Below are 23,223 nucleotides of genomic sequence, written 5' to 3' on the forward strand. Positions count from 1 at the left end.
TACCGAATATTTTCCGTTTTGGCCAACCGTCTGGGGCTACATGGAAAGCAGGTCGTCCTCGTCCGGGTTGGGAGGATGTCATAAATAAAAATTTAAAGGAAATGGGAACTTCCTGGGAGGGTGTAAAGAGGGAGGCCTTAAATAGATTAGATTGGAGGAGGAGCGTGCGTAGCTGTGTTGGCCTCAGGCGGCTTGGTGCTGCAGTGAGTTATTAGCAGTAGTAGTAGTAGCTATAAAAACTAACTGCAGTACCAAGAGGCCAGCACAGCTACACGCACTCCTCCTCGACTACAGACTATTCAAAGCTTCACTATTTACATCCTCCAGCAAAGTTCCTATTTTCTTTAAATCATTCCTAATGAACTCTCCCCAGATCATTCGGGGAATACCCTACTTTTCGTTTGGTCCAAGATGGTGGACAAAAGGAAAAATTTATGGCGATCTGTCATCCGTAACACGTGTCATAGCCTTCTAAACCTTTCTTTTATTATCCCCCTCAAAAGTGGGATAGTACTACATTTTTCGTACAGTGTCGTCTGACACAATATCAGTCAAACAAGTCCATGAGGGTATCAATGGACAATTCCTCAGGAAAACACTTGACAGATGTTCCTCTGTCTTTCGCAAGCGCCCACGTTTCAGAACATACATGAACACTGTTATTTCCGCTGGGACTAATATTCTAATCTTGGTTTGCAGACCTAAACTTTCTTTCAATTTTTTTTCGACCATGAAAAAACACTCTGGGACGTGACTATTCTACTTCTTATAACTTTACTGCATCCCCCATCTTTGCTAGTAATAACACCTAGGTTAGTGAAACTGTTAACTTGATTGATCTTTTTCTTGCCCAAAATCACCTCTTAACCTTCATTTGTTCTGAGTCTAAGCAACTTAGTCTTCTTAACAATAATTTTCAAATCTATTCTTGTACTTGGAACTCTTAACAACTCCAAAATTGGTTCATTTTGCCAATATCTTTATCTAAGACACTCAAATCGCTTGCATCACCTGAGGCTAGGAGAGTTTCACCTTCCCACTTGATTCAATGCTCTCCCATAGCCTTTGCCGTATCCCTTAGGATAAAATCCGTCAAAATAATCCATTTATGCGTCGACAGGACACAGCCCTGCTTAACTCCTGATTCAAGACCAAGCCAGCTACTAACTTACTTGTACTTGCTATGGGACCAGACACGGACGCATCATTCAGTATCCAGAAGACTACTCATGGTTGATTCCCACTTGTCGTGATCTTGCGCCAGCTCTTCAGAGAACCATAAGCAGCAGTTCTTCCAATCTTCGCCTAACTATGAAATTCCTCCAATGGGCTCAAAGTCGTTTTTGATAGTTGCGCACCAATTTTTCAGTTGACCGCCAAGTCGCCTGCAAAAATCTGGCAAAGATTGTTGTTCTAGCTTAAGATAGTGCTTTTTCTAGCTACATAGCGCTTCTAGCTGGAAGCATCTAGAAGCACTGGCTTGATGACGCATTCATTTGGTCTTTTCAGGACATGGCCAACCCAGCAAAGCTTTCTCTGTTTGAAAATCATGAGCAATTGGACTGATGTTATAGCAAGGGTGGTGGATATCAATATTTGAGATTCTGTCGGAGTATCGAGTCCTTAGGATTTCACGCAGACAACGGTAGTCAAAGACTTCCATACCATGGAGATAAATCACCTTCAGTCACCAAATCTCAAATGCATAGATCTAACAGCGGCTTTACAGACATACATTTTTGTTTTCATTCTGTTCTCTTGACAGTTCCACAAATGGAAGCACAGCTGTGAAACGATTGCTTGGGCTTTGTTGGTTGTATTACGCACATTTAGTTCACGGCCTCCACGAGAGAGTCTGTTAGTGAGCCAAGATAATTGAAGCTATTGACTTTTTGTAATTCTCGTCCATAAGGCGCAAGCTGATTAACCGACTGTATATAGATCTATGTCTTTAGTTTTCGGCCCTGTAGATCTTAATAACCGTGTATAAAAGAAATATGCTATAACGTTTAGCATTGGCTAGTAAATTGGTGGATAAGCGGAAAGAGCGGTGTTGTCATCCGCGTAGTCCAGGTCATACACGTTAATACCCAAAGGTGCGACAACACCATCATGATTCGAGAGTGCTCTTTCTAGAATCCAGTCTGAAAGGGGACAATATGCACTCCTGTTTTACACCACATTTCCCTTTGAAGGGACCAGCTTCTTCGACCAGCACCTACCCGACTAATGGCCAAACTCCCTACCTTAAGCACAGCACTATTGTTCCCGTACATAGTACTTATCACTTAAATGTACTTATCTGGAACATACAAGGACAAGACCGTCACATAAACTCTTCAATTGGCAGAATCAAATGTCTGTTAAAAATCTACATAAATGAGGATTAAAGATGTTTGATTATTCAGACACCTCTCAATTATTAGTCTAAGAGTGAAAATTCTCCATCACACCCTCTCCCCTTTCTGTACTCTTAAACTTCTAAAATATTCTTTAGTCAATTTAGGCCACTCTTTATTTATCGTCACATATTGTTTTACTGTCCATTGTTTGTATCTACATACATATCTTATCAAGTAGACGCTTTGTAACCTTTTAGTAAGTTTCGTAACATAAATATGATAGATTTCTCTTTCAAGTTTAAAAACGTAACATATATTGACACAAAAGCCTCTTAAACCTTTCCAAATGAAAAATAATAATAAGTTTCCATTATCTAGCGAGTTTCTTTTTAGGATTGCAGAATTTTTAATCCTCTTCACAAATGGTATTAACCTATGATTATAAAATGGAATTAACCTACGATTATACATATAATGTAATAATGCGGGTGGTATATACTGTTTTACGATGTAAATAAAGGAAATAAATCCACCAGAGCCACTTTTGACACGTAGGGCGTCCAAAATTATCGAAGTTTCTGCTAAAGTTTTTTCTTTTTCACAGGGACAGATGACAAGCCTGCCAGCAAACCTTGGGGCTCCTAGGATGAAACCTTGGATCCTATACTGCCAAATAGAGATCAATAATGTGAATAACGAAGAAGGAAAAAAAATACTTTACATTCGAGAGCATCCAAAAGTAGGTCAAAGTTTTCATCCTTGGTCCATGACGTACTTGAGACTATAAGCCCTGGTCGATCTTGCCTCAAATGAACACGCCCATCAGCAAATCGTTCTGTTATCAAATTGGTATCTGGCCCTGTTGAAGCTAATACTGGATAATGTTCTCTCAACCGCATAAACAGAGCATGGCGATCTGGCAACGGTGCAGGCCGAAAAATAGATGCCGGGCGGTCATATAAAACAGTGGCACTGCAAAAAAAGAAAAGAAAGATGGAGTTTATTTAGATTCACAATTGAATTGCAGTAGGATGAAAACACCGACTGTTCAAGAACCCTTCTTCAAATTAATATTCCCTGGAATTTTTCGTGTGGTGGGGAGTCCAGATTAAGAAAAAGGAACAGCCTTGTGCCCTTATAATTCTAGAGGGCAGGTATGTCCTTGTATGCAGGTATGGCCATTATAAAAAAAGAAACTTAATGTAGAAGTAGCATGTTTATATAGATGCATACTTTTTGATTCTTTATGAAAGTTTATTCATATATTTTCTTATCAGTTATTTTGATTTTTGTCGAGTTCTATTCAACACGTTTTATTCTAATCAAGTGATTAGCTGTTACTCTTCGCACGGTTTTTATAGTCTTGAAACAATTACGCATCTATTGTTTAATACACGATTTACACTAACCAGTAATGACTTCCTTCTCTTTTCAAATTATGAACAAGCCCTACAATAGTCTAACTTTAGAATAATCTTTGCTCTGATTGGTCAACTCTGAAGTTTGATATTCATTGGCTTCAATCTGCGTTTACCCAGAGATTGGACTATTATTTGGCTGGCACATTCGACACACTTCCAAATTTTTTTTTGAAATTAGCAAATGCGTGGTTTCTGCGAAATTTTTTTGGCCAGTTCATCATACTGCATTTTGAACTAAAAAAATAGCGACGGATTATGAAATTTTAGTTTTTCCTCGAACAATCTTCTGACCTAGAATAATAGCATTTAGTTATTACCAACAACATGAAAAAAATTAATAGTAGAGTGAAATATATGCATATATATATATATATATATATATATATATATATATATATATATATATATATATATATATATATATATATATATATATATATATATATAAAAACAAAAAAAAACGAAGTGACACTAACAAAATATTTGCAAGTTCACTATAAATAATATACATGAATCTTAGTTTTTCTTCATTTATGTTAGAACTACATACACGATCATCATTGTCATAATCTACTTAAGAAGAGGTCACCTGTCATTAAAAACAGAGTCAAAATAGTTTTTAGTCAGCTGTAAACCACTTATTAAATTTCTTCCGAGGGGATTCCTTGCCATTACCAACATTTTTCGAAACTCTCATCTCCAAATATCAATTGTAAGTAGATTTCATAGGGTGGGTATAAAAATTTGGAGCTGTTCCAGTGTTATAAGATGATTTGGGGCCTCTGTTCCGTTATAAGCTTCTTCCTCCATCCCTATCGCTAAGAGGGAAATCCTACTCTTGTGCCCTCGTAATAGCCAAAGGTTGAACGTCCAGAAAATTTGCCTAACCAGAATCTTGTATACAAAGGACACTACAGACAGCCTTGAGGAGCGGTACCCCTTAAGGAAATAATAGTCTGGCAAATGACACAACATTTGCACTGGAATCTGACTGATGGATATTTTATTCTGGTTTCATTTTGTCTTAGTGGGCCTTTTTTGAGCTCAAAAACACCCTTTTAACTAAGTTATCGATTACCGACTGCCTCCCTAAAGTAGCATTGTATTTGTAGGATGGATATATAATGAGTTGGAGATAATAGGCTTAAAATTGCATGTGCACGGTTTCAAATCTTGTTGATAAAAGAGCATCGCCAAGTGTGGAAAACCATGTCCTGACCAAGTTTGGCCCACGATTGCTCAAAGCCTCCATTTCTACTGGAGGTCCCATGGACTTTGTGTGGATTTGAGATATATTACCTTACCTTAAATCGCAACTTGGAGCAAATCTAAGAATTTTCCATCCTTGTAATGCTCCGTTATGACTTTTGTAAGTTTTTTGATGCAGTTGCTCGCTACATTTGGGTTGAGGACTCAACAGCTTCCCAGTTGTACAGGAACTCTTGCTGCAGCCATTCTTTGTCAAAATTTCACTTGAATGCACCCATCGAATCAGCAGCTATTGCATCTTCAGAAAGTTGATTCCACAAGTTTTTTACGCGCTGGCTGACGAAATGGCTTCTTTCTCGGATTGAAAAGCATTTCTTGAAGATTTTCTTGGCATGCCCTGTTGTCAAAGAACGTTCTGGGAGGGGGGCAAGGAGACCAGGGAGAATATTTTCGGAAATAATTTAGTGGGCCATAATCATGTCACCAAGTTTCCTCCAGTATGTGAGGGTAGGATGCTTCAAGTGACGTAAACGCTTTCCGTACGGCATTTATTTGAGGCCTGCGACCGTTTTGGTTGCTCTTCATTTTACTCTTTCTGGTACTTCTTTATCCTTCTCAAAACAGGATGACTCCATGGACATTTCGACCTCTAAGTGCGGGCGAACTACCGAACTACCTTGTAGAGCTTCATAAACAAACTTGGGCGTCTAGTTGAGGTAGTTCTTTTGATCGTTCCAAGAGATTGGAGGGCAGACAACGATACAGATTTTGTATGAGTACTGAAATTAAGTTGACGATTAACAATGACTCCAAAATCTTTTTCTTCAGAGACTGCAAAACGGGGGTTACCATGGAGATGGTACTGTTGAGGTTATTATGATTGCCGAAGCGGATTACATGGCATTTGTCAGCATTGAAAGAGAGGACCCATGTATCAGCCCTAGTCCCAAGAATTCCAAGGTCCTTTTGAATAGATTGAAGGTCAGACGGTGTAGCTGCTTTACCGATAAATTTTGAATAGTCAGCATAAATAGTGAGGAGGTTCGAGAGAAGATTGGGGCAAAAGTTGAAGAGACTCGGCCCAAGAATAGTCCCCTGGTGAACACCGGTTAAAACAGTTGAAGACGAGGAGAAATGATGGACACCTTGAGATTCATGAGCTCTTACAACTTGTGTTATCTCTGAAAGGAAACAATGTATCCACTGCATAATAGCATCATCAACAGCTGCTGCTTTTTTTTGGGGGGATGAGTAATTAATAGCGAACCCTGTCAAATGCCTTTGAGAGGTACAGGAGCACCATATAAACAGGGAAATCTTTATCCAACAATGTTGCAACATACTCGTATGTCTGTACTAGATTAGTATCAACAGATCTTAAATATCTGAGGCCGTGTTGAGTGGAGGTGAATGTTGTTGATTTCAAAATGCTGAATTGCAGCTCTATTGACAAATCTCTCGGGCACCTTTACAACCGCAGAATTGATGGTGATGGGACGATAATTTTCTGCACGATCTTTGGGACCTTTTTTGTGAGTTGGTGTGATATAGGATGTTTTCCAATTCAACGGCAGTTCTCCATTTAGTTCGGACAGCTGGAAGAGTCTACACAGGGGAGAACTGATAACATCTTAGCACTCCTTGAGAAACATTGGGTGCATCCAATCTGATCCTTTGGATTTGTTAAAATCAAGTTCATTAAAGCTAGTTAAGACTATTTCTCCAATAATTTACCATTTCGGAATTGGATCAGACATAAAATTTGATGGTGCTGCAAGGATAGTTGGATAAGGTCGGATGGTGAAGGCAGAGACCAACTGGGCATTCAATAAATTAGTCTTATCTACTGACGATAAGTGGGTAACGCCATTATGTTTGAGGTCAAAAATGGTGTAACAGTAAGGATTTTTAGCAGAAACATGTCTCCAGATGGATTTGGGGCTTGCATTGATATCTGTGGCAAGCTTTTCCTCACGCTGAAACTTCAGTTTCAGAACTACATTGGAGGCGAGGTTCCGCGCCTTCGCGTACCTCTGCCAATTTTCTGGTATTTTCTCCTAGTTGTATTTTTTCCAAACTCTGGCTTTCCTGTTGAGTATTCTCTTTGCATCCTTAGTGAGAAACGGAAGTATTTTCGGCAGACATGGGAGTGCTTTTTCTCAGTTGATAGGAGGGCTTCCTTAACAATTACCCATTATATATTAATATCAGAAATGATATGAATAGTTCTGACCATTATACTGAGGCAAGTTTCTTCTACATTGCTTGATAGTCAATACAAGTTTGAGGATGAAGATTTGGCCGCAGACGACTATTCAAAGACAACACAGAGAGGATGACTGATTGGTCGCTGTTGCCAACTGGAGTAAGAAATTCATTGCGCCACGATGCCTTTTTAACTTGTCAACCATTTGATGAAGGAATATTAGTCCAAGTTCTGCATTGGTTTGGGATCCATTCCTTTTCCTGGCCATATTAATTTCAATGAATTAAATAATACATCAATTGTAACATTGAATGTCACAGCGTTAAAAAAAATCATCGTAAAGACAGCCTGACTGACGAATTCAGAAGTTTTGATCTGAATTTGTTAGGAGTTTCAGAAACTCATATCCCAAAAGTAGGAATTAGGTGATATAGACACATAATCCAATAGACAACTGGAATTAGGTGATATAGAATTTATTTCCTCAGGTACGAAGGATATAGACAAGAAGCAAGACTCATGATTAATAAGGAAGCTGAAAATTCTTGCTTAGATTGGAAAGGTAATGATAATTGAACTTAATTGCTCATTTTACGACAAAAAAGAGGAGAAAAAAAAAATCAAGGTACTAGTCATAGTAGTATATGCTCCTGTAGAGCAGACTGATGGTGATAGTAATCACTTAGACGAACTTATTAACACCTACAGAAACAAATAGACAAAATCCCTGATCGAAATAAGGTATCTTCTTAGAGGATTTTCATCCCTAAGTTCGTAAAACAGGGATACAGGGCATCTTAACCTAGGTAAATTTGGTATATGAAAAGAAGGTTATAGACAAATGGTTATAGACTGTTGCAATTTTGTAGGTATACCAACCTAGTTTTAACCTATAGAGTATTTGGTCACAAATGGTCAAGTCAAGTAAAGGAAAATACTTGACGCAGATTGTGTCTTAGGGAGGAAAGTTAGAAACACAGCTAAGAATATTTCTAACAATACTTCAAAATTATTAGAGAAGACGAGGGACACAAAAGTGTTTGAGTGATAGATCGCATGAAAATAAGAGGGATGTAAGGAAAGTAGACAAAACAAACCTTAAAACACAAATTAACGTGTTGGGTTGTGGAGGCCACGGATAGTATTGCTGAAGATGTGGAATATGTAGGAAATATTGCATTAGTATGCTAAAAAATTGAGAGGGAACAGTCAGTCCGAACTTGTCCCAGTTAAAGTTAGAAACGGGGCCATAACTAGTTACAAGGAGAGAATTAATGAAAAATGGGCAGAATATTTTGAGAATGTGCTAATACCAAATGATATAGAAAAGAATGAAAAAGTTGACACGTTGTGACGCATAGGAAGTGAAGCAAGGTTTATTTTGTGAGGAAGAATTGACCCAGCAGAAAAAGACTAGAAAATAACAACACCACAAGCGGTGATAGTTATGTGGTTAATGAGTTACATAGTCAAATGGTTAGTTTTTGTTTAAATATGGCGGCTGCGAAGTTAGAGATAAACTGCTAAGAATGTACCAACAATAGAAGGAAGTAGCGATCTATTCGGAGAAAACTCAAATTGAACCCCTTTGGAAGGTAATAAAGAGTGAGTGTGGTAATAACAGAGGTATTACCTTGGTTTCTGTAGGAAGCAAATTATTTAGTATGATGATACTTTTTAGACTTTTAGAAATGCCGTAGATAAAAGTTTTAAGAGAAAAAGAGTGTAGTTTTATGAAGAGGATATGGTGCTGTGACCAAAATTTCAAACTTAGATTTTTAACTGAGAAGTACGTGAGTAATAGGACTCCTTTATCCTTTAGTTTTATAGATTATAAGCAAGCGTTTGATTCAGCTGATAGAAGCAGTTTAGCAAATATACTTTTCTTATATGGCACGCTATATAAATGCGATTAGTGCTATATACTAAAATAACATTACGGGAATAATGTTTACAATAACGTTATAATATCCCTACTTATATGAATCATCTTGATAGACTTTGTCCCAGTAACTTGACATAATCTATGGAAGAGCGTAGAATTAAGTGGGAAAGTAATACTCTCCTAAACTAAAATTACGCCGATGATTTGAGCCTCCCACATGAAAATTTTAGCGAAATAAATTATTTTTTGGAGGTTTTGAGATTTCAGGACACAAGAAAAGGTTGAGAAATTACTGTCAAAAAAACTAAGTTGCTTATACAGAGAACAAGAGAAGGTGAAGAGTCCAATAGCGAGAAAACCGATCAAGTAGATAGATTGGATAACTTCGAAGACCACACTGCCTTTCCATGACGAAAGTAAAACAGTTCAAAATAGGGATGATACCTTTTTATTGACAGTGAATAGATATAGAATTATTTAACTGGATATTTGGAACACATATACAGTGTTCATCATCAGCAGTAAAATTTCGTTACTGCTGATAATGAACACTGTATATGTGTTCGAAATATCCAGTTAAATAATTTTATATCTGTTCACTGTCAATAAAAAGGTATCATCCCTATTTTGAACTGTTTTACTTTCGTAGTAGATAGCTTCACTTACCTAGGCAAAATTGTTAGTAAAGATTATGCCTGCAGTGAATATATTAAAAGAAGAAGGCCCAGGGTTTCGTTTCGCAATTGAAAAAGGTTTGGAATATAGAAAGATAGATCTGCAAACCTGTGTAGGAAAAATATGTGGCTGTAAGTACAAAATTGCAGCAGTCTATAACCATTACCATCTTCTTTCCCTACACAAAGATTAGAATACTAGAAACTACAGTGATTACACTGGGTTTCGTTTCGCAGTTGAAAAAGGTTTGGAATATAGAAAGATAGATCTGCAAACCTGTTTAGGAAAAATATGTGGTTGTAAGTACAAAATTGCAGCAGTCTATAATGGTAAGTCTGAAATGGTAAGCTGTATGAAAAAGGTCGCTCCATGCCGCTTTTTAGGGCTACAATCAGAGAAAAATAGATATGGCTAGGATACGTTCTGTGGATGAATGGTGAAATTTTACCGAAGATCGTCCTTATCGGCAAAAAGAGGGAGGTTTTGAATAGACTGGAACGGAGCGGGAGGAGCGGGCATAGCTGTATTAGCCTGAGGCGGCTTAGTGTTGTATTGAGTTACAGTATTAATTTCAGGGAAACGTAGGTATTTTATATTTTACAATGTAGGTAATATTTTATATTTAAATATTATATACAAATATAATGTATGTAGCTTACTTCTGAATGTTTAATGCTAATACGTTACAATCAGTCTGAATAACACTAGTTCAATACTCGTAATGTATAGGTAACAACGGCTACAACAAGTTACTATGGGTGCTTATCAAAATTAAATTTAGGATAAATGACGTTTAGGGAAAATAAAAAACAAAAAACGCTTTATTGTTAATCATTGTACATACAGTAGAAATTGAGAAGGAACCTAATAAAAACAATGGCCGTCTGAAAGTGAGCAACAAATAGAAAGAACAAAATGCCAAACAAACATTATACCGTATTGAATTTTGCAGCAAAAGTGCTACGAATTTTTTCCAATCAAAGAATGAACAATCTGAGAAACAGAAAGACCGTGAAAAAAAAACTTATTTTAGATATGTCTTTTCTTCAACAAAATAAAATTAATCTGAAACAAAATAAAATTCAAATCCAAAAGGCTATTAAATGCGAAGACTCAATTTTTTGAACTGAAGGTTTGTATAAAGCAGTAAACGTAAGATAATTAATTAATACTTCTCAGTACCTCTAAAACTGACTTTCAAATTTTCAATTTTCAAGTTGCTTTTATTGAATTACTACATTTTTATTTTTAAATACAAATTTTCTTCGGCAGTGGTGTGTTTGAATGTGATAGGGACCCTAATAAACAGAAGAATTGAGAAAAACTACCTAATTTTCCAGTTTTTTTGTAAGTCTGATTTCATAGCTTCTGTGACACATAAATTTGCAAATGCTCTTCTGCCAAAATTCTCTTCTATGACCTTTGACATTCTCACCAAAAAATTATTTGTCCCTAAATTTAGAGCCAAAATTGAATGACCATAGTTGTGCCAATCCACAATTAGATCACATCGCTTTACTTTACATGCAAGCCAAGTCACAGGGAGCATTGGCACTGAAGGCGGATTCTGTACAAGAACTGCTGATGGCCGACTAATAAACATCAAAGCAAAGAAGAGTGTCACCGTTTGCCATAGCACTTTGAAAGCATAGGAACATATTCGAGGCAGAAATGGAACTGAAAGCAAAAGAAATATGTGTTAAAGATGAGCACCAAATGGTTCGTTGTTTTTAGGTCATCAGACTATTAATACCTCAATTCTTTTATGCAAAACAGGAAAAAAACTGAAGCGTGAAAAAAAATTAACAATAGGGATTAACTACATCAAAAAAAAAAAAATTAACTCAAGAGTTCAGAATTAAAAAGCTAAGTTTATTATACAATTTGAAAACACAAGAAGGCATCTCAGGTAGAAATGGTAGTGAAAGCGACAGGACTGTCTATTGAGAATAAGAACAGCGTAATTCATTTTTGAATGTCGTCAAACAACTAATACCTTCCTTCTGTTATCCCAAAAAAGGGAAAAAAAGTGCAAAAACAATCCTTCCTATATTCCGTTCTTTATTCACTGTTTTGTTTATTTATTCTTTTTTTTAATCTGCAACAAGAATTGAAAAGAAATTAAAGAAAAAGAACTGAAGCTCATAAAAAAAACTCAACATGTTACCTGTCAGAATTATTTTGATCTCAAATTTATTACCATTCATCTCCACTGTTGATGCAGGATATAGATTACCGACATAATTTTTTTTTTTGTAATGATTTCAGAAGACTCAAAAAAGAAAAAAAGGAAGATAAATCACAGGTTTTACAAAGAAGTGAGGCCAAGGAGTTGGGCGAAAAAAAACAACAACAAAAACAAAGAAACCAATTACATAAAAGATCAAATATAGCTTATTTGGGTATTGTTGTATATTGTCTTTGCCATAGTATTTTGTAAGCGTGAGAACATATCTGGCGTAGAAATGAAACTAGATGATAAGATAAAGGACAAAGACCCTTGACAGCCATTTCTGGTACACAGGGCATCAAATTGACATTTTAGTTTCTGAAATATACACAGCAGAAGAACATGGAACTGACAGCAAAATAAATTTCTGTTAAGAATAAAAAAGAGATTATTCATGTTTGTATGTCACCAAACTACTAACATATTACTTTTCATAGTTGATAGAAAAGACTTAATTTTATAGGAGAGCTAAGATGCTATTTCTCATTCTTTAAATCTTCTCAAATTCTTTACCCTTCTTCACTTTATTATAATTGTCCCTTTTTTATGTAGGGTAACGGCTAGGAAATATAGTCTGAAATACAAAGAACAAACAAAAAAACACTTGACGCTATATGCTTGAAGTTTTAAAAAAGAAGCAAGACCAAGTAGTTGGGCGACTTAAAAACAGTAGTGGGCTGGTTATAAATAAAATATGAATAAAGAGGAAAAAACGATCCTAATTGAGATTTTTACAGTGAATTAGTAGATACAAACAGTTTTTTTCATGCCAACAGTTTCGACAGAATTATTTTTGCTCAGTCTTGTTTGTGTCATAAAGGTTTTAGATGTTTTTCTGTAACTGGTATTTGAAATAAGGCTTGAGTTTTCTAATGAAATTAACACAAACTCAAAAATGCAGTAGATTTTCCCGGTAACTACAATTTTTAGTGTTGCTGTCTGAAACACCAAGAATTCAGCATAATAACTTTGAAAACGCATTATGAAAAACAAAAAACACTAAAATTCAATAATGCTGTTGATTTTCGCACATAAAACTGCAAAACACTTCCTTTTTTTTATTTATACATTTTTTTCTGAAACAAGCATTATATGAAATTTATAATCAATAGCTTCAAGCGTGCTAACAAACAATATTGAGGTTGTTCATTTGTAAAAAACTAAAACACAACATTTCAACAGAGCTTCTTATGCTCAATCCAAAGACAAATTTACAATTTCCCTGTCTTCCAAAGTCCAATAAACAGGAACTGACAACATAGAATTAAGATAGAATATGAAAACCAATGCTGTATCCAGGGGTAGGGGGGGGGGGGGGTTTGAGTCCCCCCCTCCGAAATGTTAGTCTGACTTGTAGAAACGTAACAAAATGGATATAAACAATTTTTTTATGCGTTTTTTTGTCTCCCCCTCAAAAAATTCTCGAGTAATATACCCCCCCCCCAAAAAAAAAAAAACGTTGTATAAAACACCAAAAAACAACAATATATCTAGATATAGCCAAGATGGCAACCACAAAATTTTACATGCAAACCAATAAACCATCCAAGACATGATTAATATACATAAATATGTCATATAGAATAAGGAATTACATCATAAAATTCACCTCCTTCACATGCCAGCTACATCAAGTTTCTCTTGTGCAAAGGCTCATATGCTGAATTAGAGGTACTGACATCAGGAATGCAGCTTTTGCTTTGACTTTGGAGGGGGGATATAAAGATTGTGGTGACAAAATCGTCCAGCCTACTAACAAGAACGAACACATAAGATAAACTAGACTAAAACCATAAGCTAAACACCAAGATGTCAGCACTGTGAACCAAGACCTTGGCACTTGGAGGGGGGGAGCCCCACCACAACTCCCCCCCTTAACAGTGCTCCTGATTGGTGCTGTGTATTTAATAGTCCCTTGGCTAGTAAAATATCGGTTATCTAATTTGTTGTGTCTTGAATCACTCTAACAGAACAATTACAAAAAAAAGACAACAAACAGACAAACCTTTTTCAAAGGCAGGAGGTGGTTTTATATAGTGCGTTGCTACATTGTCATTCATTAGAATCTCATTTGTTGGCATACTTCCCCCATAGCCAATAACATCAACTGAATATCCTTCTCTAGCCAAAGATAGGGTGTGATACTGCATTCTAGGGCTTCTACCGAAATCACCTAGAACCAAGACGCAGACTCGACCCTTGGAATGCTCATTCTCTGGAACTCGACTGCTAGTAAGTTTCAAACTACTAGGTCTCCTCTTTCTACCATTTTCCATTGTTTTGATGTGACAGACAAGGGGCAACTACAAATGAAAAAAAACAAAAACAAACAACTAAACAACATTTTCCTATAGGCCTATTGACACATCACTCCAATTACTTTTTGACAAGGCAACATGACTACTTAAGACCACTTTTTAGAAGCTCCATTTAGCCAAAATAAAAATTTTTCAAATGAAAGTGAAGAGCAACATAAAACAAAAGTGAAAAAAAAAAAACATTCTAAATATTAGGGAGTTCTCTCTCGCAGAGGTGTTACTACAAACAGAAAAAAAGAAGTGGAAATCAAAGACAAATTGATGAGCTAGAACAAAATACAAGTTTTTGTACTTTGATACTTCAGTATCAAAGTACAAAAACTTTTAGCAAGTTTTTTTTGTGTTTTTGTTTAATTGTTTTGCAATTATTTTTTTGGCAAAAAAACAACAAAACAGGAAAGTAAAAAAAAAGTTTATTTTAACCCATAACAGCCCATTCTACTTTTTATAGGACAACTGATTTGAAATCTTTTATGGCCAAATTTACAATGAGAATAATTTGCTTTGAGTGATAATGCCTTCACTGGTGATCAAGATACCTGGGCTAATTTTTCTAGGTCAATTGATCATTCATTTTGAAATCAGTGAGGTCATTAAGTTTATAATTAGCACAATTGTTCAACAGTAGTTTTCAAAATTTGGTAAAAAATATTTAGTGTTCCCCCAGACAGCAGTTGGACAACTTTATATTTCACCATATTCCTGGATAATACCAGACCTGCCAAGCAAGTTCAAAGTTTTATGGCTGTTAGACTTGGTGTCATATTTATATGACACTGTTTCTCTTATCATTAACCAGTTTTTTTCCCTTTTTTGACTGAGTATAAGTAAAATAACACTGTAAAAGTAAAATTGTGGGTTCTTTATCAAATGTTTCTACACATTTTTCATGGTCTTCCAGATTTCAGACAATGAAGACAAGAATTGACAAGACAGACAATGAAGAAATTCAGGTTGTGGTCCTACCTCCTGATCCCAATGAAGCATGTGATGAAGATGAAGAAAATGATGACAACATGGCGGATCCTAATATAACTGACATCCAGTGAACTGTTGAAGTAGGTTTCAGACCAGAACTTCTTGAAGAAGAACAATTTGAAGGCATCAACAACATCATCCCCACAGAAGATGAGGGTGCATCAACTTAAAGAGGTGGGCCACATAAAGACATTTCAAAGCTGTGAACCCTAAATAGAGGAAGCAAAAAGGAACCTATTCTAGAACTTTGGGGAGGGAGTGGTTTAGGCGCATGGGAAAACCCAAGAAGCAATAGAAGAAAAAACACCAGTAAAGGTTTTGGCTTTAGTTCTAGACAAAAATTGTTTTTACCCTCTCTAGTGAAACACTTAGAATTGCAATGTATAAGGGAAACTCCAACTTCACTACATCAGCTAATGAAATCCATACATTCATGGGAGCACTATTTTTTTAGGCTATAACGTATTGTATTCCCAAAGAGCTTATCGTTAAGTTGATGAAGATCTTGGAAGTGACCTGGTCAAGCAGGCAATATCCAGAAATTGATTCATGAGGATAAAAGAGAACATCTAGTTTGTGGACAATGATACAGTTCAAAACTTTGGAGATCAATAGGATTTCAGGGTGAAACCCCTCTTTGGCACAATCCACACAAACTTTAAGCAGTTTGGAATTTTATCAGCATCTATCCATTGACAAAATGACTGTGAATTGTTACAGGAAACATGGCCCAAAGCAAGTTATCTAAGGGAAGCCTATTTGATTCTGATTTAAACTATAGGCTCTATAAACTTCAGATGGGTATTGCCTTCAGTTTCATCTCTACTCAAGGAATGAACCTAGTGCTCCACCTAGGGCTGCTAAAGAAGGCTTAGGGTGTCCAGTCATGAAATGACTTCTGGAGATTGTTGAAGATGGCAACAACCACATCATGCATTTTGACAATTCCTTTACAAGTCATCAGTTTTGTGTGGTCTTATATGAGCTGGATTTCAAGTGATGGGTACAGTTAGAGAAACCAATTGGCAAGTTGTCCTTTCCCCTTCCAACAATGATTTTAAGAAGGAGAAACAAGAAGCATATGATTATTGGTTTGATGTAGCCAACAATATATTGGTTGTAAAATAGTAGGATAACAACATTGTCTCTGTCGCATCCAACTATCTCAACCTAGATCCATGAAAATTGGTTAAATAAAGAGTGAAGGGACAGATGGGAAAGATGCAGTACAGCAGCCAAATCCCTGCAGGCTCGACAACCAGCACATGGGTAGAGTTGATCTACAAGACTGACTTGTCAGCAAGTAGACACTTGCTGACACACTTTACTAATTGATCTTGTCAGCTAAAACTAATAAGATTGTGTTTAGTGAACAAATTCAGCAATCCATACCCAATACTGAAAAGAATTGTTATATATTAGGTTACAAGACACTATTTGCTTCAAGAGCTTCTAATTGATTGAAAATTTTCATGGAATGATCAAATTAATTTATATAAGCTTAATCTAATCTAGAAAATAGCACTCCTTGGAAGGCAGCCAAACTGTTAATGGGGATCAGTCCTAAAGATAGTAGTTGAAGAATTAGCAACAGTACTAAAAGGATTGAAAAATAATAAGGCCCCAGGTGCTGATAGTATGAATAATGAGTTTCTTAAATATGGTGGCTCTGAGGTTAGGAATAAGCTACTGAAGATTATGAACATGATTTTTGAAAAAGGGGAAGCACCCAATGATTTTAGGAAAACCTTAATTAAACCACTGTATAAGAAAGGTGACAAGAGTGAGTGTCGTAATTATCAAGGCATTAGTCTGGTCTCTGTAGGTAGCAAATTACTGAGTAATATGATACTTTTTAGACTGAGACATGCTGTAGACAAAGTTTTAAGGGAAGAACAATGCGGTTTTAGAATAGGTAGAGGATGTGTTGACCATGTTTTCACTCTTAGGTTAATAATTGAGAAGTCCCTTTGTTGTCAACCACCTTTGGTCCTCAGTTTTATCGATTATGAGCAAGCTTTTGATTCTGTTGATAGAACAGCGTTAACAAAGGTCTTATCATTATATGGTATACCTGAAAAATACATTAAAGTGATTTGCACTATGTACGAGAATAATACTGCTGCAGTTAAGGTAGGAAATGAGGTTAGCAACTGGATTTGTATTAAATCAGGAGTTAAGCAGGGTTGTGTTCTATCCCCCTTTATACAGATCATTTTGATGGATTTTGTCTTAAGGAGCACAGGAAAGGCAATTGGAGACCATGGAATCAAATGGGGAGGAGTAATGCTCCTGGACTTAGATCATGCTGAGCATATTAGATGTAAGTGTGAGCAAAATGAATGAATTTTTAGACGTTTTACAAGTTCAGGGTGCTAAAATAGGCTTGAAAATTAATGTTAAAAAGACTAAGTCACTAAGGCTAGGAATAAGTGAAGATGAACAGGTGACATTAGGTAACAAAAAGATTAATCAGGTTGGGAGCTTCAGTTACCTTGGTAGTATTATTAGTAAAGATGGTGGGAGCAGTGAAGATGTTAAAAGTAGAACGGCAAAGGCTCAGGGTGTTTTTTCACAGTAAAAAAAAAAGTTTGGAAAAATATAAAGATAAGTCTACAAACCAAGATTAGAATATTGGAAGCTACAGTGATGACAATGGTCAAATATGGCTCTGAAGCATGGGCACTCCGAAAAGCAGATGAAAATTTACTAGATGTTTTCCAGAGAAATTGCCTACAGATTGTTCTGGGTACCCGGCTGACTGACCATATTTCAAACAATAGGTTGTACAAAAAGTGTGGTTCAATCCTGCTTTCTGGGGCTATAATGAAAGAAAGGTTGAGATGGCTAGGCCACGTTCTACAGATGAAGGATGACAGATTACCAAAGATTGTCCTTTTTGGCCAACCATCTGGGGCTACACGGAAAGCAGGTTGTCCTTGTCTGGGTTGGGAGGATGTCATAAATAAAGATTTAAAGGAAATGAGAACTTCCTGGGAGGGTGTAAAGAGGGAGGCTTTAAATAGATTAGGTTGGAGGAGCGTGCGTAGCTGTGTCGGCCTCAGGTGGCTTGGTGCTGCAGTGAGTTATTAGTAGTAGTAGTAGTATGTTGGAGTACACATAGAATTATGACACCACTATCTTTGTTAATAGCTCATCATGTTTTTTAATGCTTGCCAGACATTACAATATTCCACAGTTCAAAATTGAAAAGAGACTGCACAAACACAACTCAATACACAAAACTAGGATCCTGAACATGAGTTCTATGACTGAAACCTGAAATTTTCTTTGAAAAGACATCATTCAATTAGATAATAGTGACAGCAAAATTTAGATCCTGTCTGGTTATCACATATTTATGATTTAATTGATAAGGCCAAATGACACAATTCCATTTGTAGTGTCCCTATCATTGGAATTTGTGTCAGTGAAAAGTCATGCTGATATACTCCAATGGAGTTATTATGGTATCCAAATGAGGAATTTCATAGTCTTTTGCTCTAACAAGATTAAAAAAACTGACACTACTGTTGGTAAAATTATCTTAGATTTGGATGTCCTCCATCTTCCTGTGAATTCTTTTGTACTCTCTACAAAATTATATGTACTAAACCATGCATTAGATGCTGACAAAACTTCAGCATAAAAAGCAAGGGGTTGGGTACTCCAAAAAGCAGATGAAAATTTACTAGATGTTTTCCAGAGAAATTGCCTACGGATTGTTCTGGGTACCCAGCTGACTGACTGTATTTCAAACAGTAGGTTGTATGAAAAGTGTGGTTCAATCCTGCTTTCTGGGGCTATAATGGAAGAAAGGTTGAGATGGCTAGGCCACATTCTACAGATGAAGGATGACAGATTACCAAAGATTGTCCTTTTTGGCCAACCGTCTGGGGCTACAAAGAAAGCAGGTTGTCCTTGTCTGGGTTGGGAGGATGTCATAAATAAAGATTTAAAGAAAATGGGAACTTCCTAGGAGGGTGTAAAGAGGGAGGCTTTAAATAGATTAGGTTGGAGGAGGAGCGTCCATAGCTGTGTTGGCCTCAGGTGGCTTGGTGCTGCAGTGAGTTATAATTATTATTAGTAGTAGTAGTAAGGAGGGGGACCATGCCCCATATTGGATATACATTCTATTTGTTTTAGGTCTTAATGATGCTCTTTATTTTCATCAAAACCACTTGTTTTGAACAAATCCAATATGTAACAGGAATCATGACCAGAATAACATGGCTGAACACAGGCTCTGAAAAACCTGAACAAGGGTACTCAAAACAATAAACTGAACAATCTTTTTTCAACTCTGCATTGGATATGGGGTGGCATGAAAACAGGGCTTTATCTAGTAACTTTAGAGCTAATTTTGAATTACTACTCTCATGATTTTAACTAAACTTCTAATTTCAACTTTTTCTTTATTTTGTAAGCAACAGCTTCAAGTAATATACAGTATTTTTGAATATATCAAAAGGTAATGACTGAAATTCTTTCAGGATTTTTGAAAATACATTATGACAGCAGAAAATTAATTAAGTTTGTATATTTGAAAATTCATAACCAGCTCTCCTCTTCCTTAATGGCCTCACATCACCCTGGGCTATGTAAAAAATAATGCAATTTATGAAAACTACAAAATTCCAAGACATAAAATGAGAAAATACAGCAAAGTATGATTTATTTATTCTTGTTATATATTATAAAGTAAGGGTACTTGTGTATTGCCACTTACTAAAGTGCTTCATTTATTTAGGACCTGTTTCTTTGATGCTCAATCCCAATAAAATCTCACAAAATATGATTAAAATATAAGACTATAGGAACAAATTGAGTAAGATTTTTTTTGTAAAATTCTAGTTTAGTGACTTCTTGCTATCTCAAAAAGGGGTTAGGTTAGGAAAATTAAACTTTTGGGGATGGGTCTACAGGCTAAAGAATATCCCAGGTATTTTAAAGTACCCACCTCTACTCCTTCTACATTTGACAAAAAAACATTTTACCTTAGTTGTCAGTTACCAGTTACTTTTTCTCTACCTTTAGTTCTGAAAGTGCAATTCATGTTATTTGAGTAGAATTCTGAGCCATATCAATGTTTTTCTCAAAATTTAGGAAATGTATTTGTATATCTTTAAAACATTATAAATTGGGATTGAGCAAAGTTGTGAAGCTGAAAACAATTTTGTTGTACCTCATTCAAGCAGAAGATCTGTTTTGCAAGATTTCACTTTTATAACACATATATTTTTAAAGGTTGAAAATACCTTCCTGGAACACATTTTAGCCTGTAGACCCATCCCTGAAAGTTTCATTTTCCAAACCTAACCCCTATCCAAGATAGCAAGAAGTCACTAAACTAGCCTAGAATTTTACCTTTATTTCATTTTATTTTTACATAGCCTAGGGTTGCACAAGAACTTGGGAAGGGGGGTGGAGGGATTAACAGAACAAATTGTCAAAAATGTAAATCAGACCAAAAAAAATAAACATAAGGTTTACAAATAAAAAAGTAAATCCTTTTTTGTTATATCATGTGTTCTTCTGAACAGCTTCTGGTATATTCAGCTGTTATTCCAGACATTTACTGCTTTTTAAGCTAGGTTACTATGACTTAACTGTTGAAATGGTGAATAGTTGTCAAAATACTAGGTATCTTATCCTATTGTTTTTTTTTAGTTTTCAAGTTTCCTGTAGCCTGTACATGGAACCATAAGAGAGAGGGTGGACATTAGCAAGTTAATTGATTTTCTGTTTGGAGAAAGCATAGCCCACATAAAAGGAAGTGAATGAACAGTATATTCACCTCGTTCCTATATCAGTTCTGGAATCTCGTTGACATTGAACTCATTCTGTTACTAAAGCTTGAAGTAGGCAAGTCAAACTGCCTAGGTCATGGCCTAACCTGGGTTGTGGATTCATTCCTGATAGCTTCTTTTACTTGGCTTAATAACATCCCAAAGAAGGCAAAAAGCCAATTTGTGTATCCTATAAAGTATCTTACCTATGGAAAACTCTGACCAGTAGAGTATTAGCAGCTTATAACAGACCAAGGAGATTCAAACTGCAAAGAGTACGTGAACACAATTCGCTTATCCTGCTTTTCAAGACTTCTTAGCCAAAATTTCCAGAGTTGTCAATCAGCAGAACAGAATAAATAAGCGTGATTAGGAACAGAGATCCTTTGCTCTAAGGCTACCAAATGGCTTTCAAGATTGTTAAAACTGTATTGATAGTATTATTTGAGCATTAACCAACACCAACTAGTTCAGTTTTAAAAATTTTGATTCCTTTGAAACAAGTCTTGCGTAAGCACACGCTAACATTTATTCTTTAGCCTTCAAACCTTCAAATATTGATGACATTTCGAGACAAAATATTTACACTCGCTACTTTTGGCTGATCCGTCTTTTGTATTGGTCTTTCATTTTACAGTCTTTGGCCTTTCGTTTGTCAATGAACATTATATCGAGCAATCGACTGACCAAAAAAGAAACATAAACACTGGTATACATGGATGGAAAAAATTGAAAAGTAAATGCTTTTGTAATAGTGAATATTTAGACGATTAGAAATATAATGGACGTAGGAAACTGAAAGTGAAACTTTTTAGCATAAATGACACGTAGAAAAGACAGGAACGTTTAATTTTGATTTTACGATTGGCTGAGAAAACTTGGGCATCATTAGTCCTGTTGTGGCACAATGGGTTTGACGTTAGCTTAGTATTACGGGAACAAGAGATAGAACCATGCTTTAGTACTCCCAGTGCAAGGCTTACACAGTGACTTTAGTAGTCAATAAGCATCGCAAATTCAATTACTATACCATACTTTTGGATATTGTTTGCTAAGTTAAGACTTCCCATAACCTCCCTAGGGTATGCTGCAAGAACAACACGTACGACCATTAAAACCAATAGACGTTATTAGAAATGGAGTTTTCAAAGTATGTAACGTTAATAATTTTCGGAGCAGCTTAGGGAATCGAATTAAAACCTTTACGTTTCTACAACGTCTTGCAAATACCTTACAGTGTTTACATTAGACCCGGTTTGGAGGTCTAAGCTACGACACAATTTGAAAAGTAGAAGCTGCAATGCCTATAAAAGCAAGTGTATGCTTTTTCCTCTCTCTATTCTATCAGCCAGGGAAATCGCAATGAAAAGAGGGGCAGCATTACCATTAGTGGTGATAAATGCAATAGTGACAATACCTCTTATCTTGTTTCCAGAGCTTTCCAAACTTTCAAAAAACCTAATAATTTTTTTTTACTTATGAGTTATTACCTGCGTCTTTGATCACTGTTTAATCGCCATTTTGCTTTAAAACAGTTTTTGATGGCCAGCAAGTTTACCGTTGTTCTTATTTCTGTTTTTCTTGAGTAAAACTCTTCATAGATACCGGTGATGTCAAAGTCTACGACGAGATGCAATAGAACGTCAAAATTTGATTAGAAGGCTGCTGAAAGTTTACTTTGGAATCAGCCTAGATATAATTTAGACAATAAAATGGACAAGCATGAACTAGGAGTCTTGCATTATGAAATTGGCTACTTTCAAGTAAAAAAGAACGTTTGGAGATACTTTTCAACATGAAAAGTATTAGGTACAAGACAACAAAAGGATTGGCCCTTGACTTAAAGAGAGAGAATTTAGTTTTGAAAAACCTTATGGCTTGTGTGGCTGTTCTTGAGATGGAAAAACCAATCACTTACCAATGCATTTCCCTAAAAAACAAAAGCAAAAAATCACCACTTGAGACCCAGTACTATAGTATTCTAGCATAACAACATTATTATAGATTATTTCCCTACTTTAACTTTACATAAAAAGAAATTATAAATCATAAATATCTAAATAATGATCCCTAAGCAACCTTCAAAAAAGTCGGCCTATCAGTCTCTTAAACAGGTCTCTTGACTTATAGAAAGAATTAAGGGTATCTGGTTGACTAGCCTATAGGCTGC

General features: G+C 36.0%; 1 protein-coding gene across 2 annotated transcripts in view; it reads right to left on the reverse strand.

Annotated features, from left to right (window-relative positions):
- The window catches only part of LOC136031512 (chitobiosyldiphosphodolichol beta-mannosyltransferase-like), a 36,487-nt gene extending 14,986 nt beyond the window's left edge, over positions 1-21,501 (reverse strand). For both annotated transcript variants that reach the window (XM_065711191.1, XM_065711183.1), the window contains exons 1-4: positions 21,260-21,501; positions 13,974-14,271; positions 11,067-11,415; positions 3,064-3,314 (exon numbers count right to left, since the gene is read on the reverse strand). In XM_065711191.1, coding sequence (XP_065567263.1) covers positions 3,064-3,314; positions 11,067-11,415; positions 13,974-14,244 — 871 coding nt within the window. In that variant the 5' untranslated portion in view covers positions 14,245-14,271; positions 21,260-21,501. The remainder of the gene's footprint in view (positions 1-3,063; positions 3,315-11,066; positions 11,416-13,973; positions 14,272-21,259) is intronic.
- Positions 21,502-23,223: the final 1,722 nt, after the last annotated feature.

The sequence above is a fragment of the Artemia franciscana genome, chromosome 1, assembly GCF_032884065.1.
Source record: "Artemia franciscana chromosome 1, ASM3288406v1, whole genome shotgun sequence".
In the NCBI taxonomy this organism is placed as follows: Eukaryota; Metazoa; Arthropoda; class Branchiopoda; order Anostraca; family Artemiidae; genus Artemia; species Artemia franciscana.